Genomic DNA, 27,030 nt, shown 5'->3' with positions numbered 1-27,030 from the left:
TCTCAATCCGCTAGACTTTTTTCTGTGGGGCTACTGGAAGGAAATTGTGCACAAAACGTCCGTAAATACTGTAGGTGAATTATGGACAGGGATTGAAAAGGGAGCCCGATTTCTCAAGACCAAATTAACTTCAAAAGTTACCGTTGGAAAAATGAGCAAACGATGCAGAACGTACATTAGGCACCACGGAATGTATTTTGAACATGTGTTGTATCTACCTTTTTTTAGCATTTTATTTCACAATAAAGAGATTTGACTTACATAATTCATTCCTTTAATTCAATCCCGCATCATCAACAATGTTGTTTAAATTTTCGAAATCAAACAGTTCACTCCTCTTTCTGAATAGGTTAGATTAGCACATTTCAACCTTGTTTTTGTTAAATAAGAAAGCTTAAAAGATGAAAAAGTTTTTATGATGTTTGGCACCCCTCCAAATATGTTTGTTGAAAAACAGTTATTTTTAGAAATTTATCAAAAGTTTCTCCTTTTTTAAAATTCTTCATTTTGGGTTGAATTAGTAAACATACATCGACGTAACATAAAATTAAAAAAGCTTCCTCTATAGCAAATTTAATGCGGATTCAAAAATGTGGTTAAAAATTTGAAGAGATGCTCTAGATCTTGAAAAAATGCTAGTTAATATCTTACGGTCGGAATTTTTCGGAAAACACGTAAAAATTCATAACTTCCGACCGGATTGAAATAGAACCGTTCGGTTGGTTGCATTTTCCTGTATTTAGGATGTACTATAAACCAATTTTTTTCGGATTTATGCTGCCCTGTATAGCTCAAAGTTATGTAGTTAGACGTACGTCAATTATAAATAAATATATAAATAATAGAGAGGAAGTAAATATGTACATGTATAGGAAAGTAAAAATAATTAAGCAAGTAGATAAATAGATGAATAAATAAATAAAATTGTATTGTAATAATATATTTCTGAATAAATCAATAAATATGATGTATTCACAAATTATTTATCACAGAATCGCTTTCATCTGTATATGCTTCCATTGAATCAGAAAGCCGTACTTTCCTATGGATCTGCAAAAGAGATTTTTGCTTTAGGGAGCTTACAATAAAGATTTTTGATGTGGGTTTTCACCGTGCCGTGAATCATTTCGGATTCGTCATGGAGTTGCTCTAGCATGGCCCGACTGCGAGATCTTATCACTAGCCTTAAAACTTGCTCTGCATTCATTGAATTTTTAGCACATTTGATTTGCAGGTGTGCAAACTCCGTACAGGACATGCATACAATAGCATGGGTTTGACAACACATTGTAAACAATTACAATTAATTAGATAAAAAAGTCAATGGCACGAGCGGGATTCGAACCCACGATCTTCGGCTTGATACGCTGCTGCTCTACCACTTGAGCTATCGTGACCTCGATCCACTCGGACAACAACTTCCCATCTCAACCGCACCTTTTGAATTTTCCCTCCTTTTTGCCATTTTTCAATGTAAATAATGCGCTTTTTGCTTATTAACACCCCTGATTCTTTGGACAGTAGTGGGTACAGAACTATTATAGTAAGTTTAGCTTTGGCGATCCTATTAGTTATGTGAGGGCCAAAATGGAGTCTTTGTCCAGAGTTAACTACAGGAAGATTACGTTTTCAGACCGTGGGATGACAGTTCCATTTGTGTTAATCGTTTCTCCTTTGTGAACAGAATCGCTCCACATTTGGTACGTTAATCATTAGTTTCAACTTTTGACAAAAACGTCTAATTGTTTTCCCTGTTCAGTCCAATTACGATAGCACTTATTCTCCAGGAGGAAGCTAGATGCATAATGTTGTCTGCATATAGTGCTGATTGACTGGTTTTAATTTTTGGCATAGCGTTCAGGAAAAGAGTGAATAGACCGGGTCCCAAGATGGATCCCTGTGGTACTACTGCTGCTATGATGTAAGGGGGTGCGATGGCTTCATCGAGGGAGACTCTGGAGGTCCGCTTATTTAGGTATGAGTGAGCCAGCCTAAAAAGGTACGCCGGGACTTATCACTTATCAGCGAGTGCACTATACTCTCCTGCCAGACGATGTCAAAGGCCTTTTCCAAGTCGAGAAGAACCGTGCCTGTGTGTTTTTCTTATTAAGCTCCCCAGAGATGAAGTCAACCCCCCTAGCCAACTGAGCAGTTGTGGAGAGTCAAGGGCGAAATCCAAACTGCTTTTCCCTCATAATACCAGACAGTGTGGTGTGCTTCTCTAGTCTAATAAGTATCAGGCGCTCAAAAATTTTACTAACCGAACTTAGTAAACCTATGGGTCTGTAGCTAGTAGGTTAATCGAGCGGTTTGCCCGGATTTTTAATAAATAGAAGATTGGAAGCTTTTCATTTATTTTACCCGTTTATCAGACGTGTGAAACAAATGCCACGGTCGTTTAAAATATTTCTGTGCAACTATCAGGCCACATCAGAATGCTTAAAATTGCAACAGTGAAATAATACAGTATGACTGTTAAACATTTCAGCGAAAAACAAATGAATATTAAGTGCGTTACTGAAGAAGATGCATCACCTTTGTTTTTTTTTCTATTTTCATCAATTCTATATATGTGATAGATTTGTAATGGACGAATTACTAACTAACCCTCTAAACCCGTTGAGTAGACCGCACAATCTTCACTACATATTTCAGTACGGGCATATTTGTAGGTTTTATATTTGTTGAAGTCCCAGGCCATAAAAAAACCTCCTTACACTAAAAGTTCGATGATTTTAAAAATGTGTACAATTCTATTTTGTTCGCTTTTTGGTTATACAGTGGCTCCGATTGAGAAAACAACAGTTTAACAATTCTAACTCCTTAACAAAATTACCAAGGATTGAATAAAGAGGATGAAGAAGGAAAGAGTTTTTGTATGAATGATTGTCAACGCTAAGGTGACGTTGTTGTATTTACTTAGTGGGTCTTGCTTCATGAATATTTCTGTTTTCACTTCACGCAAACGCCCCGCATCCGGCGATCTATAAATAATTCTGGAAAACAATGAGATACATGCTCAATCTGGCTTCCTACTCCTCTCGGGAATGGGTGCCATTCCCTATTCACAACCTATTCCTCACTCCTGATGATTCTGAATTTATCAATATACCTTTTTTCTATTTTTCATATTGGTGTTGGAGTTAGAATAATTAGAATGGTCTAAATCTATTTAGTTGTACATTTCGATTGTTTGTAACGTCCATTGTGAAAAATTAAAAATTTACTGTTTCATTTCATAATTAATAAAGATATTCCTTATTATTAGTTTATAAATTGAATAGTATAAAATTTTTTGCTTAAACAGTTTAAGTTGGGCCGTCGGTCTCTAGTAATTGCTACGGTAGCTATTGTGTCTTCAAATCCCGGCAAAACCCATGGAATGTTAGTAGAGATTAATTTGAAAAAGTCCTACAAAGTGATTTGATCCATCGTCCGAGACATCCAACAGATAGTTGGTAACTAATTTTTTAAAGCATTTGTAGCCGAAAAATTTGTAGCAATTAAACATTAATTTTATACTGTGATAGCCGACCTTTCAGCACACGTATTTAGCTCATTATAAGGGGCAAATTTTTTGTAAGCGCCATATCTATCAGTATTTACTGAGCCAAGAAAGAAAATCTTACTTAACTTTATACAAGAACTTTGGAAAATCGTAAAAGTTTATGTTCTAACTTCCTTGTTTGCTTAAGGTTACAATAAAACAAACATATGATCCTATGGGATATTTAATGCTCTTTCCATAGATGTGTAATCAAGACCTGATTGAGTTTACAGAAGGATTAATATTTTATGAGATTCGGTGGTTTTATGGGAAAAAGTCGTGAAAAATTGAACTGAGAAGAAAAGTGAAATATCTCGAATATTCAGACCATGGACAATAGAGACTTTTTGGTTCTATTTGATATTTAAAATAATTTCTTTAAGTATTGATGTCTGTTCACAGGACACCGTGTATAACAGGGATTACTTTAGTTTTAAATTATCAATTTTACTTCCCTGTCTTTTATATCGCATCGTTTTCTTGATACCTTGTCCATGAAGTGTTATCTCACTAGGTAACTTCACCTGCTTGATCTCTTATGATTGAGAACTATTCATATTTTGGAAAACGATAATAATTTTATGTGACAACTAATGCCTTTATTTCTTTATTCCGTTTGTTTTGACTGTACTGAATACCTTCAAGAGTGAGTTTGCGTTTATTCAATTTGAGATTGTCTTTGGTCCTTTTGAATGAAAAGCTAGCTGATGGCAAAAATTGCCAACTCGTGCCAACAGATAGTTCAGACCTTGAATTATTATCCTACATCGTTGATCCTTCTGCAATCAGGTGATTCAATTACCAGCCCAGTCGCTGGTGAATTTTTTCATTCATTTTTTTTTCACTCCACTCTGCAAGCAATCAGAACGAACTACATTGTTACGTTTTCAATTGACTTACAATGCATTACGGTTTGTCAGAGTTGTTGCTTGACAACGGCAGATAATCACGAACAGTACAGCACGCAAGCTTTGATGCCATGACAAATCTATTTAACCGTAAATAAATACTCGAAAAGACGACTTCGTTAGAGCGGACAGGCGTTTCGGTCGGTCAATCCAGCTGATGGTGTTACAACGCCGTCCATAAACAAATCGAAAATTGGAAATAGTTCGCTTAGAATTCGCTAAAAGAAACATTTTTCAGGGAGGGAACAAAAGATATTAATGATAACTCTCAGCGCACCTGTGGTACATTTCATTTATAAATCCTTAAAACAGTTACATCAAACCAATAATCAGCGGGATATTAGTGTATGTGAACTGTAGGTTAGGATAAAAATTGAACTCCTGTTTCTAACCTACTTTTGAACATGCGACCAACAAAATTTACCGTTATATTTTATTTATTGAAAATACAAAAAGACATATCCTAAGTTTTCTACAGGGTCTGGAACTCAGCAGTTCTTTTCAAGCTAAAGCAGTTCTTACCCGCTCCTTATTACATAATCCAAAAATACTATCTAACAAATTGTTATTTCAAAGCAAGGTGCGGCAATGAGTTTTTAGAGATAAGACCGATCCAGGCCGGCATCCCACAAAGAAGCAGATCTTATATACTGTATAACTCCTGACCCGCCGAATCATCCCAACACCATCCGTCCAACCTACGTGGACGATACTGCAATTTTATCACCTAACTCTAATCCAACTCAATCCACCTCTAAGCATCATCTCGAGCTTATTGAAGAATGGTGTAAAACGTAGAAACTGAAATTGAACGAGGGCATATGCGCCCAAATTACGTTGACTTTAAACAAACAGCCTTGCCCACGTTAACAGCAAGGTATTACCGGCATCTGCACACGTAAAATACTTAGGGTTATCAAGTGTCAAAAACTAAATAGATGATTTGGACAACCGAAATCACATATGACTGTAAAGAACAAACAACTGTGGGGTACCACGAAGCCATCTAATATCCACCCCATCCAAGCATTCCAATCAAAACTCCTCAGAAGAATTCTACAAGCTTTTACTAAGTCTATAACCGCACAATTTAACGTTCCCTTCTTCATCCGTAAATCCTGAAGTTCCACTCTAACATTTCGCCTCATTAATCCTCTCTCCTCAAGCCCTCTCTACTGTCTCACATTTACTGCATCCAACATGTTGGCCACGAGATCTCCTCGCTCTTAACCCGATAAAAAATTGGGTGCCCTTGGCTGGCTTATAGTAACACGTGTCCTCCGAGTGCAATGTTGGCCGTAGTGTTAGTGTTGTGACGGTGTGTAGATAACAAAGAACAAATTTGTAATATGTAGGTTTTGTACAGGGTTCAAATAAACATTATTATTATTATTATTATTATAAAAAATGGTTTGTTCTCTTTCTTTAAAAAGTTATAACTGAATTGTTGAATCAGCAATCGCGAGGTTTGCAAGGTAGCAAGCAAGGGGTTTACAATTATTTTTTATCATTCAGGATCTGTAAACAACGGAAAGCAAGAAAGGGTGGAGGCACCTAGATGCGGAGGACGATATTCCGTTAAAATTGAGTATTCAGCCACAAACTAAAAAATATTTTCCTTTACCTTGAGTCCGTAAAGAGCACAATTCGTTTGCATTAGATTTACGGAGTCCAAAGTTTAGAAATATTCACTCGGAACGCACTTTTATGAAAAGGTTGCCTGCTCGCCCAGACGGTTAAGGGAAAGGTCTAAATCGCCATAAAGGAGGAAACGGATTGAAAAGGAGGCTTTCCTTAGGCAATTCTGATGATGAATTTCCCTAATTTGACGTTTGGGGATTTCAGATAGGCTAGACATTTATATTTTCATTAAACGCGAAAACACAATAATCATGAGTCAAGAGTCCCGTTTCGTGCAATTCGTGTTTATCACCGCTGTACGCAGTAAATTTGAATAAAAGAAAAAAAAAGAAAAACATTTCAATACAAATGAGAACTGGATTTAAAGTAAAAATAAATAGTAATCCACCCCAGTCTCTAACAACAGTATGTATCGATGAAGAATAGGGAAAAGAGAGAAGAATTGTTTTTTGTAATAAAAAAATTTCTAAAACCCTCATATCTGGCGAACATAGCACAGGATGGAACGACAAACGCAATTAAATGGCTTGAACTTCGCTGAAAGCTGAACCAGGTCCTGGGTAAGCAGATCATTTAAACCCGATTTACAGCAAGCAGCTGCTTTACGTTTTAGATAATAAGTACATGAAAATTTCCAGGACAGATAAGAGTTTAATTAATCAATCAAGTCTTTTGCAGGGCTTTTAGATTAACATAGGTGGAAGATTAATAAACATTGTACATAGAATATCATAACAGGCAATGAATTACTGATTTCTGTTAAAATGATTATGTACAGAAGACTTTTAGTAATGTAAGCAGGTTAATTTCATTATATTCCTACTTGACAAATACTCCTTAAATTGAATTTTGATAGCGTCATAATTATTTTAACCGGTGTTTGGTTGTGATGTTGAAATAAGCGGGTGGTTGATGTTAAACTAATTGGTGTCACTGCTACTCATCGTCAAATGATGCAGAATGATGTTGAAGAAGAGCAGCTGGGGTTCCGCTAGGTTTCACCGGCATAAATGAATAGTGGAAGAGCGGGGGCTTCCTCGTCATTTGGCACAGATTTAGTTCTATATCATGAGTCCATTTATTCATGACTCCATTTATTACTGTCGACGTCCTTATTTCGTCATCCCTCTCGTATGCGATCTCTCTCAATTTCCAAATCACTCTGACACACCAGCCGAGTGGCAGACGTATTTAATTGCTGATTAGAACGTAGCCGATTTGCTTAGCCTCAGTCTAAAAATTTTAATTTTTAAGACTAAGATTATTATAACGACATAAAGGTTGATCGTTTCAGTCCTGACCCAGACAACAAGAAATCTCAAAATAAGTACTAGTTACGGTTGTATTGACCACTAGTTTAACTTCACCACTCAAAAAGATTGCATCCATCATAAAATATTAAACTTAAATATATATATAATTCCACCCAATAGATTTTTTCTTTTTTTTCTATAAAAAATTTCTGCCTTTAATTTGTCTCATGGTTTTTTCCAATTAATATTTGTTTATGCTATGTTTTAAATTGGGAATATCAATTAGAGGTAAACACGCTTAATCCTTAATCCAAAATAAGGATAAAGCACTTTTCAATGTTTACTTTTTAAGGAATTTAAAATGTTTATTCAGCGGGATTTTCAATGGAGAGTCGCACAGATGAAGAATAGGTGTCCGAGTAAATAGAAGTCACGATAGCTCAAGTGGTTACAGCAGCGGCGTATTCGGGGTTCCAATCCCGCTCATGACACTAGCTGTTTCATTTTAATCTAGACCTTAGATCAAAAGTATAATTAGTTATAAAGTATATCATCCTAGAATGCATTTTGTTTTTTCATTGTTTATTCCTATTCCAAAGGGTTCGTCTGGTCTCGCTTGTTTTTCTCCAAATTGCACGCTGACTTAGCTATTGTTTTATTTACGGGTAGGAAAAAAAAGGAAATTGGTTACAACGTAGTATTGTCCTCTCGTTAAACTAACTTCACCAGTCAAAAATATTGGGTCCATTGGTTATAAAGTTTACTATTCTAGAATAAAATTTCGTTTTACGTTGTTAATTCCTGTTAATTATCAGGGTCCGCGTATCCTCGCTTGTCATTTTTGTCTGATTATTCAGTTGGTAACCGACACGGTTAGAGATGCTGATAAGTGGGTAAATCAATTAACTGTCATTCATTTAAATCAGTTTAGATTTATTCCTGCATTTATTTGCGAATAATAATGATGAAATTAGTTTAACATTATACATAGTGTTAACGTAGAAATTATCCATATAAAAAGACGTACTAGGAGGTGAAAAAAATAATAAACCTTCTAATTTCTTCCGAAGAAGATACATACGTTAATTGAATACAATATGGCTGTTGTATATTGATTAGGGGAGCCGTTAGGGTTCGCAGCGTACACAATATATCAACATGGACATTTACTGTGCGAGGGGGATAACCAGAGAAGGGAAATTATTTAATATTCATTGTGAACAAGTGAGCCAGACACACTTCAGCCAAATGTTCAATACAAGACCACTTGCACCCTGTCAACCCGGCCACCACTACACCTACTCACAAACATTAATCAATCGATAATTTAATCATATTAAAATCTCAAAAAGAGCATTTATCATACAACTTTTACCGGAGTGTTAATTTTTACGTACACAAAATAAAATAAAACGTAAATATGATGTACTTGTATACAGCTAAACATATCGTTTCTATTTGAATGTTGACAATTTTGGCATGTTTTCTACAATACATATTCCTGCATAAAACTCTAGAACAATACGGCAAATCTGTTCACAGTAAATATTTATTTATACAAGAGTTTCCAAATTAGTTTAAAATGTTTCAGTTCGTTAGTCTGCAGATGACTAAATACATATTACGAAATTGAATAAGCCACTTTACTCATTAAAACCGCCACATACTTTTAGCGTGGATTTACTGAAGAAAAAAACGACGGTTTGCGCATAGATTAGTAAAGCTTTAACTTGTTTGTTTTGTCATATTAACTGTTAATATTAATTTCATTTATAATATTTGCCAGATTCCGATAGTATGTATATTATTATATTTTTGGGGGCGAGGAGTGTGAAAGAATTTTCCAAGAGTGATGATGGGAATCGAACCCACGACCGCGGGACCGGTGTACAGTCTACGAGCCGAGTCTTGCACGTTAACCACTCGGCTACCGATTTAACCAATAATTAATAGAACTGTTACTACTATAATTATGCAAAATGACCGACATGTTTTTTCTTCTATTTACTTCCATTCAATTATCCAATTTGTTCCTTAATAGTCAAAGATAAATATGCAATTTGCCTTAAAACTGTCAAATTAATAATTAACTGGCTTTCAAAAACCTAAATTAATAAACTCTTATAGTATATAAAATAATTAAGTATAGTTAAATATGATAATAGTATTGAATTTTAGAGTTAACAATTGTTGAATTATACCATCGTGTGAAGGTCACCGATTTTCAACGAAACTGTTTTTATTTATACTAATGTGAAACAAAAAATAATGCACACGTGTCCGCGGGTTCCGTCCACGAAAAAAATTGGTGTAAAAATTGACCAAAAATAATGGTCACAAAGCTTCTACCACTGCGAACAGCTTTTTCAAACGTGTAAAAGTAATTTTAAGGAATCTTAGTAGATCGAAAAATATTATATGTATAGGGGCTTGGCAAAATTAGCCCAGAAAGAACGCTCGCTCTGCGTTAAAAGTTAAAAGTTGTTTTCAAAATTTGTTAACTGATGAAAAGATTCAAAATTTAGATTTTATACTTCATTGGTTCTTTAGATTTCTTTCCTACTGGCCTTCGTGTGTTCCTTTCATACCCACTAGATGAAATTTCAAATTACAAATACTCTTTATACCTAAGGTTTGGATTTGGATTTATATAGAGACCCCGATGCTCCAGGAGATGTGTGTGTCCTTTAGTTTGATTTGTTTTATTTACATCGTTTATCTATATATTCACATCGCAGCAATGAAGTAAGAAAGGCATTGGAATTTCGGTCATACTAGATCGAAAAATATTTGACCTCTGAATAGTAATAATATTTTGCCTTGGAGTAGGTTAAAAAAAATATTTAGTCCCTTGGGGTCAACATGAATTACTTTTTTCGTTATGATAATATACCACAACGTTTAACATTTTATTATGGGCTTCCTGGGGCGAATTTCGCCAATCCCTATACGTTTCTAAAATGCACAAACAACCCTCAAAATTTCCCTCAAATTGAATGAGAGAGCTGTGAGCAGTGGCAGTTTTCTGAATGCAATTTTTCGTCATTTTTACATCTAAAGTTTTTGTCCTTAGCTCCTGGACTGCATCGGAATGGCGAATATGACCATCAGATGGCAGAAAATGTCAGTAAAAGTTGGATTTCGTTCATTTTGTCGAGGGTTTGCCTTGACAATCCCATCAACGTACAACCAACCGTCGGGTGACGCGGATGAGGCAGGCGTCAGAACCAATGTACAATACTTTTTTCTAAATTACACTCAAATAAAATTCCAAAAGCTTAACCCAGAATTTCAGCCTAAAACCGTTAGTATAGCAAGTACGAGTCGGACGCCCTAACTATCCGACTGTCGCGATCCCTTTTTGTTTTCATGTTTATTAAATTTTTGGAAGTTTTAAAGTTGTAAGTAAACGTCAGGTTAACAATAATTTGGTAGTTTTCGCTGCCGTTTATACCTATAAAAACAGGCCTGGAGCGATTTATCATATTTTTTCACCGATCGTTTCAACAACTACGAATTTGAGAAACGTGCATCACCCTTTGGACATACAATTCACATTAGTAATCTAACTGAGGGTCTATTATATTACCCATCGTCCCTCTCACACTTCACATCCAAACTAATACATACATTCACTCTCAATACACACAAAAAAAGAAACAAAAGACGAGATATCTATCAAGTACTATTTTTTATTTCAAAAAAGGGGTTTCAATAAATGCTTAAGTTCCCCCTCCCCCAGAATAGGAAAATGTTGTGATTCCCCTGGAAGGAAGAAAGGAAGACCAGGGAATAGCAATGAGCTTAAGCCTGGATCCAAATTGGTCAATTAAAAAGCAAAGTTTGGAGTGCAATAGAATTTGAACTAAAAAAAGAGAAAATAGAAGAAATACAGCGGAGGTTTGGAACACCGGCGGAGAGAAGATGAGGATAAAATGGATAAGAAGGCAACGACGGGAGGCAAATCCGTTATGTCCGAGGCGACAGACGGGGTGAGAATGTCTGCGGTTCGTCGGATTTTCCTCCTCGTGAGCAACCGAGGCCATCCTGGACAAGAAGGGATTAGTATTGATACCCGGAAGGGGATTCGTAGCTGCAATGAGGAGTACGACTTCTCACCATTGGGGCGAGGAAGAGGCTTCCAAGGGAAATCAGCCGGAGGAACACCGAGAACGTGCACCAGTGGCTACACCAGATGCGTTTTCGATGCTACAAGGACGAGGCTTTTGTATATTTTTGTTTTGATAGCCTGTAAGTGGCGCAGAGCGCAAGTTTATATTTCTGTTAGTTTGGTTTATTTTGTTGGTTAACTATAGTCATTAGATTCACTAATTTGAAAAATGGCAAAAAGGAGGGAAAACTCATAAGGTGGGGTTGAGATAGGAAGTTGATGCCCGAGTGGATCGAGGTCACGATAACTCAAGAGGTAGAGCAGCGGCGTATCTAGCCGAAGATCGTGGATTCGAATCCCGCTCGTGCCATTAACTTTTTTTCATCTCAACTAAAAACCTTAATTAATTGTAATATAGTCATTAGTTGTATTTTTTTTATTAGCAAAAAAAGTAGTCAATTCGTTCGTTAGTTTTTAATAAAGCTGTAGATTTTGTTTTATAATTTGAGGGTACTATATTTTATTTTATTGGCTACAAAACCCAACCCTCCGTGTGGTCCCCAAGGGTTCAAGGTGCTCCTCTCTTCTCCTGTGATGAAGAGTTTGTATTTATTTATTTTTTTAATTAAATATTTATCTTGTGTTACTTCGTTTTTAATTTTATCTTTCTATTTGTTAAAAACGACAGCGATCAGATCAGATCTAGGCTTTCGCTTCCAATGGGAGAACTGCGTAAAAACGTACTCGAATTTCTACGCGCAAAACGATACAAAACGTTTTTTGTCCACTACCACAGTATTTTTGGTTAAATTTGTACCCGCTATATATTATAATATTATATAAAAATAATAGTATAATATACATTAGAATATTTCATATATCGGCCGTATATATTAGAATATTTCATTGTATTGAAATTTACATAATCTTTTTACAAAACTTATAGAACGAAATATATATTATTTATATATTTATTCTATTTATTTTCCCGTTGGTCCCATAAATATATCCTCTCCTGGGTGAGAATTTTTTTTAATTGTTTGTAATTCTGTTTTATAATTAGCAGGTGTTAATGATTTTTCGACATACTGTCTATGAGCCAAATGAATCAATCAGCATTTTGAGTCCATGGGTGAAAAAATCATAATTTTATGTGTTTGGATTGTCCGCCCGTATTTAAGCGAATTCGCATTTTTCGTAGACTTCTGCTCCCATAGGATGCAAGAGCTTAGTGAACTTTTTGATGTGAAGTTGTTTGGATTTTTCATGAATAGCCATGGGAATAGGTAATTCTTTTAATTCAAGAAATTTCTTTTAAAATATCGAATTAAATATGAAAAATTCGACAAAATCATTCAAAATTCATGTCAACAACAACGGAACGACCACTACTGAGGGACAAACAAGCCGGTTTCAATGTGAGACCAGCCTAACACCACTGACTATCATCTAATCCAGTGATGCTGCATTCCAATAACAGAGATACTCACCAACGCGCCTGACTAATCAAATAAGCATATACCGGTATACGTGTATAAGCGTATACAGAGAAAAAAGATTTGGGCAAAACAAACTAACAAAAACAACTACCATTTGCATAAATAAAAATACACTTTTCTTAGAATGTAAGACCTCCACGTTCCAGGTTATCTGTTCGACTACCCTGAAATGGATCATAATAGGCTAACAACAATCATTAGAAGGTCGCACAGAGGAAGTTGATGATGGTAGATTGGTAATGTTTACTGTTTATATCACTCTTCCGAAGTCAATTATCTGATGGGCTTCTGATGTGTAATTGGATGGAATCGGGAAGGCTAGGGGTGCGGGTGAGGGTGTGGGGTTTCACAAAGGGTGCCGGGGATGGCATGAAAAGTCGAACGGCGAACGAGGCGCGGGTGCGGGTGTGGATGCGAGAGAGGGTGGAATTGAATGATGTTTCCCCGTGGAAAAGGCCACGCGCCGCCGTGAAATTAGCTACTGCCCCGCTTGACATCCACTCCTCTGCATCCTCAAATCTTGCTTCCACACGGTCCCATCTTGCTCCCAGAGAACGGCCCTCGCCCTCGCCCCCGTCCTGGGACCGGTTTCGCTCAATCTCATCATCTGGACGCGCAATTCACTTTGTTAGCATTATCAGTCTAATCCCACTTGGGAGAAGAATTGAAAATTTAATCCCGCTGAAAAATATCGACTTGCACCAACAGACAGACTTGTTGATACCGTAGGCCAGGCATGTATGTAATCGTTGGCTCGCGAACCCAGTGGGATACTTTATAGATCAAACTACTTCTTTAAAACTTCATATCATCAAAGGAAACCTAGAAACACTTTCACAATTAAAGTAAAAACTGAGGGGATTCCAATTAGAACAAATCTTTTATTTTGTTAAGCAGTGGTAGAATTAAAACTTCCAATCAATTAAAATAAAAGAAAATAGTAAAAATCTAACTACGTATTTTGAATAGCTGGACGATATGATGTAATAATGGTTGGAGTGACTGAAGATCTCTATTTATGGAAACTTCTGAATAAGGATATTACCGGTATCAGGGGGAAACAGAGAAGCTCATTCAGGCCCTTAAGAGAAATAGGTTGAGTAAATTTTGTCCTCTAGAGTATAAACAATTTACCTCATTCAGAAAGATTGAGAAAAAAAAGATTCAGTATTACGTTTTGTTTGTTAAATATATATATTACTTTGTTATTTCCGCTATTAAACAATTGGGGTATTCAAGATCTTTGTGTTAACCCTTTTAAGTCTGATAGGTCCTGTTAGATCGAGAAAAATTATGACGTAGACTTGTAAGAATCGGCTAGTTAACATTGCTTGATCTAACAGGGTAGATTGTTAGATGTTAGGTCGAATATGTAGTCACATTGCTAGCCGTTAGGGCGTAGGTAACCAACATGGCAGCCATGAATCGAGCAGCTGCTTTTTGTTTACACGTATTTTTTATTCTTAAATACGCATTAATTAAATCAGACCAATACATTTCTTTTGTTAATTTCTGACGTGTCCTTACACCCTCGTTCATAATAGATACATCCCATGTTCCAAAAGTTGTAGGCTGTTTGACGTTAGGATACAAGTTACGTCGACACGATTGCGGAAAAAGTAACATTTAACATGCTATGAAAAGAAGGGGGCGTTCACGATCTTACTGGACATTTCTCTATTCGAGTTAACACGAGTTAACATCTAACAAACATCGTGAATACCCCTAATAACTCAGAAATTACCAAAAGAAATGTATTGGTCTGATTTAATTAATGCGTATTTAAGAATAAAAATACGTGTAAACAAAAAACAGCTGTTAAATTCATGGCTGCCATGTTGGTTAACTACGCCCTAACGGCTAGCAATGTGACTACTTCTTCGACGTAACATCTAACATAGGCCCTGGCCTGTTAGATCAAGCAATGATAACTAGCCGATTCTACAAGTCTACGTCTCGTTTTTCTCGATATAACAAGACTTAACAGAGTTGGTTAGGGTTAACACAAAGATCGTGAATGCCCCTAATAGCGATGAAATATGGAGTGAAAAGGACATATTAGGGTGAAACATGACTCGTAAGTAATTACTTAATTTAATTAATTATTTAATTAAATAGTATTTAATATTATATTTTGTATAGTAATATAGTATAGCATTTAATATAATTAACATTTTAATTTTCCCATCCACCAATGTAAAACGGAGAACGGATTTTCGTATTTGTTTGGTTTTCTTGAATAATTTGTTTAAGAATTTTTACCTGTACTCGTGCTTCCGTGAGGTCGATCTTCATCGCAATTTCTTCTCTGGTGTAAATATCCGGATAATGCGTTTCTTGAAAGGCTCTTTCTAATTCTTTTAATTGTGCCGAAGTGAACGTCGTTCTAATCCGCCTTTGTTTTCTTTTTTCCGTCAGCACGCCTTCGTGAGAGGGGTAGACTTTGTAAGGCAGGCCACCTGAAAATACACCAACTGTCATTACGTTTCGATTTTATTCTACTTTTGAAATGCATCTGTTTGAAAAGACGTGAACAGAAGGAAAAGGGGTAAATCTGTGAAATAGAATTTTCCAAATGTAGTGTTTCATTACTTTTTCGCGCTTCTTAATGCGAGCAAGTCAGAAAAGTTTCTTTTGTGCAATTGTTTTTCTAAAGATAAAGTCTAGTTGAATCAGTCATTAGGAATGATGTTTCCTTTCTTCATATCAAAACTTATACCCAAATTCTATTCTATTTCTGAAATTGGTTTTTGTGGAATATATTAAATACATAAGTACATAGTAAGTTAGTCAATGAAGCACAAAACATACAGATTTAAAAGACAACGTGGGCCCCATTTGCCGAATGGCTATCGCGTTAAGCCTTGTTCCCATGGCGTGCGGCTTGACGAATCTCGAGCTCTTGTAGTCACCATTGGGTAAATTTTTTTTATGAAATCGGTGTTGATTTAAAAAACAACGCTAGTACGGTGTAGTAGTAGGATTTATAGATCAGGCACGCCAAGCCACATGCCGTGGGAACAAGGCTTTATACTCTCGGCTCGCCGACCCTGTGGTCGTGAGTTCGATTTCCACTGTCGCCCCTGGAATTTTCTACCACGCGCCCCTTCCCCCGTATAAACCAATCAGCGTAAGTACCGTTTTACTCTGGCTAATATGGGAAACATAAGCCCGAATTTTTGATTATCGCTACTAAATAAATATGCTTTGCTTTTAACCAAATGTTAACTAAAGATATTGGAATGTAAAACAAAGCAGAAATAAAATAACGATTCAAAACTTCGTTTGAAGATATAACTACTAATCCTGGAATTATCTTAATTGTGTAGATATTATTTTCAAAAAGGAACATATTTTTTTGTAAATAATCGTTTTATATTTATAGTTGTGTTAGATGCCACAGATACGACACACGAATAATTTGGACCATTGTCAGGCGTAATGTTATATTATTATTTGTTATTTATTTATTTTTACCGGGGATTGGAAAAGCTGAGGTCATATCAAGCCCGGGGTGCTGATTTTTTTGAAAGGAAGACCATTTAGTTGAATTCGGAACATTGGCCGCTGGATTCGAATTTACCTACAGGGATGAGCGCCGTGTCAACGTCTTTAACCGTTGCGGCCTAGTCTAATATTGTTTATCATTTTCATTTTTTAGTTAAATAAAATATTTATTATTATTACCAGAAATAGTGATAATACTAGCATTTATTATTGTGTAATTATGCGGGATAGTTGCTAACTAAATGAGGTTTCTCCTTGTTAAATTGGATTAAGGTGTTGGTCCCGTTTAATCAATGTGGCTATATCCAGAAAAACTCGGCTGATTCAGTTGCTAATAGATGGTAATAGAAAGTCTACAAAAGTTTAATAATGTTTTCATGAATAATCGTGAATTATATCTATACGGATCAAAAAACATTTCGGGAAACATGGGATACCGCGTTTGTGAGGGCTTTATGTTGATCATCATATGCAAATCATAAAATAGGTTTAGCCTGACCAGGTGTTTTTAGCATTTCGGTAATTCATGACAAAACTTGTTGAGCACCTGCCTGTTCAGTATGAATATAACCCTTCTTATTGTATTAGTACAGCCCTAATATATACTGATGGACAAAACAAACGCATCACCCTTAAAGTTTGATTTTCACACCAAAAATAGGTTTAGTTCTAAAAATAATATTCTAACAAATTATTGGGTTGAAAATTAAAAAACAAATAAAAATATTTAACAAAAGACGGTTTGCCCCCTTTAATACCGAGATTGCCACCTGTGGCACGATTCGCGTCCGTTCAAAGCCTTTGCATTCCTTGGAAAAGATTTCTAATAAAATCCTGATGAATTCTTGCCCATTCATCAAGAAGAGCCGTTTCCAACCAAAGGGTGAGGACCTGGATTTGGCCGTCGAACTCGTCGCGAGCTGGCTATACCAAGCGCTCAATTCCAACTTCATGTCCACCGCATTTGTCATGCACAATTCGTGCTCTATAGTGCCTTATCCCGAATTAACAAGCATCTCTCACTAATGTGAGGGGCAAATGGCACTACATGTCTTTGATTATTTCTTGTAACTACTTCCGTGAAGTTAGAGATCTTCTTCGTACAACAACCAATTCGGTGGGGGCGTCCAAGGAAGGCCACCCCACAACATTAATGATCCACCAAACCATAAACATGGGGCGTACCTTTCTTCTGAGATTCTCCACAAGAAATTACGCCCATTTGAAGATTTGAAGCCAACTCTCACCTCATCAGTAAAGAGAACTCGCGTCCCTAATCTTCCAATGCCCGATTCACATGTTCCCGTGCGAATTGAAGCCTGGCCATTCTCTGAGCTGTGGTAGGAAGAGGTCCACCAGCCAGGTGCGCATGTCGTAAAGAGACCGACTCCTTCTCTAATCGAATTTAATTGTACTAGTATTTCTGTTATACCAAATTATTGATGTAAATCATTCAAATTTGTGCCAATACGAAGTTTAAATACCGTTTAAATCAAATCTGTCCCTCCGGAATGGGAGCAGCAGAGTAAGATTTCACCACATTTTGCAGCTATCGGAAGGATAACTACTGCCTAAGTATGGAGCACCAGACAATTGGTTAAGACGGTATTATTAAATGATAATAAATGTCGGCCTTTTTGACATATAGCATTCCCTGGTAAAAATAGGCAGTACCATGCAAAACTGGCATTTATGGCTAAGCGTGATCCAGCAAACACGGTTTCAAGAAGAGGAAATAGCCTCTGCCAAAGCATGGGTAACCCCGAATAATATAATTTATTTCCCATGGAATTCTGCCTTTTTACTTATCTTTGGCAATCGTTATTAATGACAAAAACTCACATAATTTTAAATTCAAAAACATGTAGATAACCTTTCGGAATACGTTGACACATTTAACAAACGTAAATGGTTAGGGAAGTGGGAAGTGGGTGTTCATGTTCCTCAAACATTACAGCCTTCTGGCTTATTGTACTTTTCCTAGTTCCTTAGTTCAGTTCAACTGACTCGATCCATCTCTTAAGAAGTCATTGAATGTCGTTGAAACATTTTTTTATTGTATCCCAGGTTATGTCTCCATTGAGTGGTTTCTTCGCATTCGAAGATGACATGGATGGCTGTTTCTTCTTCCTCATTGCATAACCCACAAATGGGATCATTATTAAACCTACCCATGTAGTTGTTTTCTAAGATGCTAGTGACCGGTATATAGTCCTACCACTCCTCTGAGTTTTCAGTCAGGGACCGCGGTGGCCGAGTAGTTAGGAAGTCTGACTTGTATTTGCCACGCTAACGGTCCTGGCTTCGGATCCTGGCACAACCCATTGGTTTTTAATTGAGTATTGTACTGTAAAGTGGTTTTACACCCTCGTCAGCGAGATCCTACGAGTTGGATGTTAAGCCCCTGAAAATTATTTTATACTCTTATGTATATACCCTTCTGAGTTTAACCCTCTCTAACTGAAGCAATAAGTTCGCCAGTTTTTATGAGGGTTCTTTTAATATACGCTTACTGTGTGTACCACCTCTGAAGAGCACAGTTTATTTTCGTCATCCCAAGTATAGGTTCAGGGCCTATACATAGTCTTGCAGATCCTTTTCTTGCCAGTTTGTCGGTCTTTTCGTTCTAAAAATTCCTCTGTGTCCCAAGGAATGATATACCCAAGATACCAGTATCCCCATACCCAAGATATCAGTTTGTTGCTACTACCCAGATTTTGAGATTTTGGGTGCATTCACTGACTAATATGAAAGTAATTTTTCTACGTGGTAAATAGATATTGATATTATAATAACACACAGCACAATCCAATGGCGGCAAATTTATCTTGTTTATCCATTGAAAATAATAAAAATTCTTTACCAAACGGCATCTAAGTATAAGAAGGTAAACCTATTTCTTTGCATTTTTCTATGTTTTATTTAATCATTGGCAAATGTGAGTGCTTTGAAAAACAATTTTTTGTTTTTATTTATTATTATGTTATGTATACATCAGCGTCAAAGCGCTAGAACCAATTTAGTTGTTTTCACCAATTTTGTATTACATATAACATTATTAGAGTGGAGGAAATCGCGACGCCCTAAGTGTCTTGAGGATTGTCGGGGAGGGCTTGGGTTGAAAGGTGTTCGACTAGGAGGTTGGGATGACCATCTAGGGTTTTATGGCGGTGTCTATATCACTTCTTCCGGTTTCGAGGACAAATGGGATTTTGGGGCCTGTGTGGATAGTAAGGTGGTATGAAGTGGGACGCTTGGGCAATGGTTTATATCATTGTTCAGTTCTATTCTTTTGACTCGAGTATGGGGGTTCGATGTAAGTATTTTGTCGATGTAAAGTCCCAAATAGCGTATGGCATTTGTTGCTGGAAAAGGAACAAAGTTCTACTGTTGTAGTAGATTGGAGGAGTGGCAGTACAGCGAAGGACATACGTAAGTTTTTTACAGACAATCTCAAATTTCCTTGAAGACCGACTCAGTCCTAGTATTACCAAGGTCTTTGAAAAAAAAAACTTTATATGTCTATCTGTAGACATATATAAGATTGTTTTGCCTTGATGATGACGTTAAAATAGGCCGAAAGCTTGGCAGTACCAACTGAATTGCTTTTTTCTTCAACCTTGATCCAGAGGGTTCGTGTTTAAGTATTTAGGCAGTTTTCTTTATCCTTTCACAATCAATTTAATTGTCGACAATTGTGCGAAATAACTGTCTCTATTTCAGGGACGGTTTGAATTGTCGTTTATTTGCGATCTGGGCTTTTCCGGGCCATAATCAGCAGGGGCATGTGTCCCGCAGCGAGTTGAAGTATTATCGGAGTCATCTACGGGTGGTGAACTCATAAACAAATGGGTCGTAAATATAAAAATAAATAGCGGGGTTTGAATTGCTTGGGGCGGCATGAGGTCGGGAGACGAATTAAGAAGAAACATTGTTCCATCGAAGGGTGAGTGGCGGGGGCAGAGGCAATCAGCTAACAGGCAATTATCTAAGATCTCTTTTAGCAACTTAGAACTAAATCGGATTAACCGAGTAGTTGTTGGGTCCGAAAAGATTTTCCTACGCATCTTCAGCCTGTTAATTGTGAAAGAGTAAGAAAAGATGATTTCTCTTTTCCTCCTTCATTTGTCATCAATGGAGCAACAGTAGACCCTTGGAAGGATCCGCCATTTATTTCCCCTTTTCCTGGCCCCTCTTCTTATAAGAGATTCAGCCCATCCACCCTCTGCTTTCACTACCATCTTGATAATACGGTTCACTCAGTCACCGTCTGTTATACAGCTTCTTTCACCTTTATCCAGCTATCGGGAGTCGATTTCGATTTGTTGATTTGTATGTATTTACCATTTCACCAACCGAGTCGAGCTATCCGCGGAATTACGCTACTTTCAATCTCACCAGAGGTCATTCCTCACAATCTAATCACAACCTAATCTCATAGAATTTATAACAAAACCTTTTTTCCTACTTTTATAAATATCGTTTGGTGACCGAAACAAGGGATTTAGGACAGTACGAAACTTTTTCTTACAACATTTATTCATTATTATCCGTATTGTGTTTTTAATTTCGGTTTAATATATTTAGGTCTCAGTTCGTTCGTCTAGTTGCATTTCTTTCATTAAATTATTTTCTAATAAAGGTTTTCAGTTTTAACTGACATTAGGCTTAGTGCACCTCAAAACTGCATTACAAAAAAATGGTATTACACATAAAATTGTGAAACTCTTGATTTTTAATTGAAAGATTTTTCTCGATTTGCGTCACTAGTTTGTGCTTAATTGCCAATTTTTACGTTGAAATTTTCACATACCCCACCGTTACAAAAGCGGAACAAATCTAATTTGAATGAATGAACGAAAGAATCTTCGTTTATTTAAATATAAAAAATAGATCTTTTCTTAGTTGTTTCCTTTTTCTTTTTAAATATGACCATTTTTTATGCCTTTGTGTTGAAGGTGGTTCTAAACGAAATTACACTCTTCCGCCGTTTCCGCATCCTGTGCCATTCTGGAGAAACTACTTTATTTTTCTAAAATAAAATAATAAATAGTAAATAATCATAATAAAAAATATGGTAAAGAAATAAAATAGTTTGTAGAGAATGGCACAGGATGCCAAAACGTCGGAAAGCTGTAATTCCCTTTAGAACCAACTATGTTCAAGGGCCAAAAAAATTAAAAAATCATCTATAAAATATATCTTATCAAATGAGAAATAATAAAGCTCTATTTCTATGATTTTAATGATCTAAAAAGCTAATTTGTAGTCTAAACCTTGATTTTACTAAAATATTTATAACGGATCAGCTAATAAGTCACGAATAATTGTTAAATTTGGCGTTTGATGAGCGGACCAACAGAGTTAGGTCAATTACAAAACTTTTCTGCCCGCCCAAGATTTATTTATTGTTATCCAGTTTTTAGTTCGTTTTAGTAAAACGTTCAATTGTTTTAACTCTCAGTGAGTTTATATTTTAAATTCATTTCCCATAAAAATTTAACACCGCCCAGTCTATAGTTAGCGATTTTCCGCTTTGTACTCAGGTAGGCTTAGTCTAGCTCTAAAAAAACACCTTTGTATTATACGTAACAATGCGAATCTCTTGGCTTTTAATTAAACAATTGCCCGATATTCTGAAATTAATTATTTGGCAAGATTCAAATCACAAATTAAATCATCTTTTGTATTATATACTTCTTGGTAATAGTTATAAGTTGGACTATAGATTTTTTTGGACAGGTTTCTTTTTCAAAGTGAAGCGAGTTTAGACAAAATGCACGAATCTCCTGAAATTAATGTCAAATTCTATTAACAGAATTTACATTTTAAACTGGGATAAATCTTCATCCTCTCAGGCCTAAAAACCATTGAAGACATTCATTTTTAGAAGAGTCAAATAGACACTCTTTATCAAATTTCATATCAGTAAAATTTCTTAATAGTGAAAATATAACGGTTTTATTAATTCATAGCAAAGGCGACGGTGGCCGGTTAAGGCGTTGACAGGGCGTTCATCACCGCAAGGTTCCTAGGTTCGAATCCAGCGGCCCTGCATTCGAACCTAACATACTTAGAAATGTTTGTTTTCTTCCCCGGGGAGATGTGAAGTCTGTTGTCGAGAATCATAGCATTTCCATTTGTCAGCTACAGGTTTTATGGCTGATTCCTAGTTTCCCTCTATTATTTATTTGATCTATTTATATCCCTCCTCTTCAGAAAAGACAGAATTTATAGATTAAATTTTGAATGTACTAAAAAAGCCTTTTTTTAACTAGTCAAGCTATCAGATAATAAGAAGCAAATAAATAAATATCAATATTGAGTAGAACGATTGTAAAACTGGAATTGTTTTGTTTTTTGTTTAACAAAAAGTAGATTTTTCTAATCTATGTACTTATATATTATTATATTATAAGTGTTTACAAAACCATTTAATTATTAACACAGAAACCAGAAAATCATGATATTAATTATTACAATCACGTAAATAAAACTTGAGACTAAAAAAGTGAAAATTACAAGCGCTTATATAAAAAGAAGTCTTAATAAAATTGTGGTCCGAAAATAATTGTAAATATTAAAGAATTGAGTTTTCACGGGGAGGCGATTTTTTTTTGGAAATATACACACTAAAATTGAGGTTTCAAGAGATTATTCCTCCATAAATAATAAATAGACATGCTCTTTTGCCTTTGGAAAAAGCTTAATATTGATCACTGATCGCATTGAACGGTATAATAAAAATCCTTCGAATATTCTATTTTTTAACTTCACCCCAGAATAGTATGCAAAATTTAAAAAATACAAATTGAGGAGGAAAAAATAAAATTTTCAATTAATTAGTTTTCATGTTTTATTTTATTTGTGTGTGATTTGAACTTGTGCAAAATGATATTACTATATCACATCGATATTAGGTAATATTATTAAACCAATAGCCTATTAAATATTAATAATAGAGTATATTACCAAAAGTTGGTTTACACTCTTGAATAAATTAAATAATAGTGCTTTTTATTTTGTTTTTTAAAACCACAAATTAACGATTTAACTAAAAATACTATGCACTAATTGAAAAATGATTATTTTTTTGAGCTAATTTATCATACGATTTGGACACCTATTATAGTTAATATGAATTCGTCATTTAGAAAAGGAAAAGGTAAACTCACCGGAAAAACTGACAAGTCGATAGTTTGAGCATAACAATTTTTTCTTGCTATTCAGATTAATTTCCAAATGCCAGTACAGAATTAACAGTAAATATGTAAAAATAATAATAATAAAATCTACATAGAGGGGGCGCAATGAGTGCTATCAATAATATAAGAACGAAGTTATGTCTGATAAGTTGTTCTTTCATCAATCCCATTTCTAATCGTGCACTACACTTTACTCGAGTATGAATCCTAGGACATATATGTGAATGTTTATGGCATGCATTTTATAAAATTGATTATTAGAAGATAGACGATAAAGCCAGTAGTGACAAAGGATTAAAAAAATTATTTTGCAAAGATTGTTTTGTCAGTTCGTATAACAAATTCTTTCTTATTTGTTTTACAGTGGTTTTTCTATTAATCAATTATTTTTACTTGATTTGTAGTACTATAAAATCGTTTAATGTTTGTACGGAGTTTAAGAAAAACATTTTTGCTAAAATTGTGAATCAATTGCTTTTGCGATCATAGTTTTTCGGCTCTCTAATTATTAGATTTTATATAAATTAAAGTAAAAGTAGTCAGTTGTAGTGTAAGTTTTTTGTTAAACTTAGACAGCGTGAACATAAACACTTTGTAAGTATAGAAAACGAAAGAAAAAGTTATTTTTGATAATTTTAAAATGGGTGCTTATATGTAATACACATGTCAAAGTCCCCGTCGAATTTTATTAAACCTCGAAATTTGATTATTTCTCTCATTTACGAGACAAACTGAATACGTCCAAAGTTAAAGAGGGCAATTGGATCTCCTCCTTCGAACGGACTTAAAATAGTGAAAACGGCGTTACAATCAGTTGAATCCCGATGGGATTACATCAAGAAACACACAGGAAATAATTGTTATCCGGCTGATTGAATTAACGCCACACAATTTAACAGAAAAGGCAAAACATTCCCGTAATAGGCAACGTGCAAAATATTTTTATTGTTGATGTTTGTAATTAATTAACTTCGTAGCTTGTTTAGCACATTAGGGTTACAATTTAGGATATATATGTGTATACTTATATATATTTAACCTCCGTCCCTCGTATTATTGCAGTGCTATAGCCAAAATTATACAACTACAGTTAAAATGGGTCATTTTAAGTAAAGGTTTAAGTAGTTCAATCATTATAAGTAATAATCCTAGTATTGTTATTTTTTTGCATATAAAAAAAGTGGAGCCTGATGAAATACATTAAACCGAATTAAGAAATTCAAGCATGATCTGCTCATCTGAAACCATGTTTAATCAGGGTTTGGAAAAGAACGCCATAAAACCGACCGAGCAGAAAAGGAAAGCGAAAATTTCTATAAAAAAGAGATGCAATTTCAATAATAGTTAATAAACATCGATAGATTTCATCTCGAATTCAGTCATTTTGAGAACTCTTTTGAAGTCTGTTTATTTGAAAATAAACCGCATGTCGAATTGCAACTGTATTTGGGGCATATAGTTATTTAATGGTTATTTAGCGTTTAATCATGATTAAATCCGATTTATTCATTTACGAATGTTCAGCGGCATATAAATATTTAAAGCGTAAAAAATTTTCTTCTTCCATCCAACAAAATCAAAATTTCGTTACTAATAAAAAATAAATAATTAAAAAAGTATTTGATTTTGATATCAAAACTTATTTTATTCGGTCGTTCGTTCGTCTTATTGTTAGACTTTTTAATAATTTACAAATAATAATATGTTCAATAAACAGAATAAATAATAATATTTAGTAAATAATTTAATAATTTTACTTTCAATCTTAGTCTTTTCAATAGAATGAATTTGGAGTTCGGTCCACTCATAATTTTAGTCAAAACCTGGTTGATTATTAAGTTTAAATTGGAATTATCTCTGAAACCACGATCGGAAAGAGAAAAAAATACAACTATTAACTAAAAATAAACAAGATTTAACAAAACAGATCCTTGCCTCAGTGTTTTACTTTGCAATATCAAGGATGTTATTGTGTTAAACTGTTTCGGCTTAACCACAGTGAAGAAGAACTGTATACAATAGGGAACGAAAACTGTCCGAATTATTTTCTTGCTTGTACATTACAAACTTTAATTTTTACTAAAAAAACGACTAATTATTCTCAAAAATAATCTTATGAGTTTTGTATTCACGTGGCGGTAACGGCATGCAGCGGAGCGTACATAGAAAGGGATGCCCTCATAGATTTGATTGTAGCAGTCAGTTCAAAGGGAGTTGTGAATAATTTAAGGAACATTGGGTTTACCACAACGCGGTTCACCAAAATCCTCTACAACCCCAGGTATTAATTTCCCGGATGTCGTTCGCCTAAAGGGTAAATGAGCAAATGCAATTAGGAAAAACGTCTTTTTGTTGTGTTTGCAGCTGAATCGTTCAAGGGTGGATAAACTGGGAGCAAAGTGATCGAATAAGCGACATGAGGGTTAATAAAACGCATCTCGCGATAAGAGAAGACGTCGAGTCGCTTATCGCGGTCGGTGGTTAAAAGATTCACCTTGTAAATTCATTGTAGTAGGAAATATGGGCGCTCTGTGATCCTGATGACTCCTCGGCATAACTGGTGGACATTGGGATGCCGGGCCGAGGGCGGACATGCCGGTGGTGGTCGAGTTATAGCTACGTCCCATGGTGTACCTGTATGACATTTGGCTGCAGGAGCCGATATCCGGGTAGGAACAAGTGCCCAACGGAGGTGCTTCCATCCCTGCACCGCCGCCGCTCAAACTGCAAGAAGAGCCGTCGAAACCGGCTGCCGCCGCCGCAGCCGCCGCTTGGTTTAGGTACGAGTAGTCCATCCCACTTACACTCAGACCGAAATAAACTACACTCCGAATTGAAATTAGAAATATTTAGCGTCCTTCCAGACTGTAGTGTGGAAATCAAATGATAGCCTTTAATTCAATAACGGCTTTATAGAAAAGAGTGTAGTGGGCGGAATGGGGCGGAGCGTGAGTGATACTGCGCTCAACTCGCACCCTCATTGGCGTCCCGAACCTCCCACCCCCAGAACGGAATAAAGATTTTTACCGCCTTGACAAACCCTTACGGGACGCGTGATTTTTGTTTCCTTTCCCAATGATAAGTTTAACTAGCCCTCAGGTGGGAGGGGGTTAAATAAAACACACACAAACACACCGAGGTCCTTCCAATCAACCTCGCCTATACCAATTACCAAAGACCGAAGACCACTTCTACACTTCTCATATCACCGAAATAATAATTTCATTAAATTGATAGTAGAAATGATTATCGGAAAGAGGAAGGAGAGAGAACAACCTGTCAGACCCAGCTTCATTCGTACAATATTGATATTACTCATTGCGCCCACTCTTTGCCCTTATCACAAAAACAAGAGAGAC

At 35.7% G+C, this 27,030-nt stretch overlaps 1 protein-coding gene across 1 annotated transcript in view; it reads right to left on the bottom strand.

Moving 5' to 3' along the window:
• LOC106668884 (paired mesoderm homeobox protein 2B-like) overlaps positions 1-26,472 on the bottom strand; it is a 66,362-nt gene extending 39,890 nt beyond the window's left edge. The window contains exons 1-2 of the mRNA XM_024229147.1: positions 26,166-26,472; positions 15,222-15,418 (exon numbers count right to left, since the gene is read on the bottom strand). Of these exons, the coding sequence (XP_024084915.1) occupies positions 15,222-15,418; positions 26,166-26,466 (498 nt within the window). The 5' untranslated portion in view covers positions 26,467-26,472. The remainder of the gene's footprint in view (positions 1-15,221; positions 15,419-26,165) is intronic.
• Between the last annotated feature and the right edge of the window lie 558 nt (positions 26,473-27,030).

This window comes from Cimex lectularius, unplaced genomic scaffold (assembly GCF_000648675.2).
Source record: "Cimex lectularius strain Harlan isolate CLEC.00 unplaced genomic scaffold, Clec_2.1 scaffold376, whole genome shotgun sequence".
Classification (NCBI taxonomy): Eukaryota; Metazoa; Arthropoda; class Insecta; order Hemiptera; family Cimicidae; genus Cimex; species Cimex lectularius.
The sequence above is the reverse complement of the archived record's forward strand: the minus strand, read 5'-3'. Positions and strand labels throughout refer to the sequence as shown.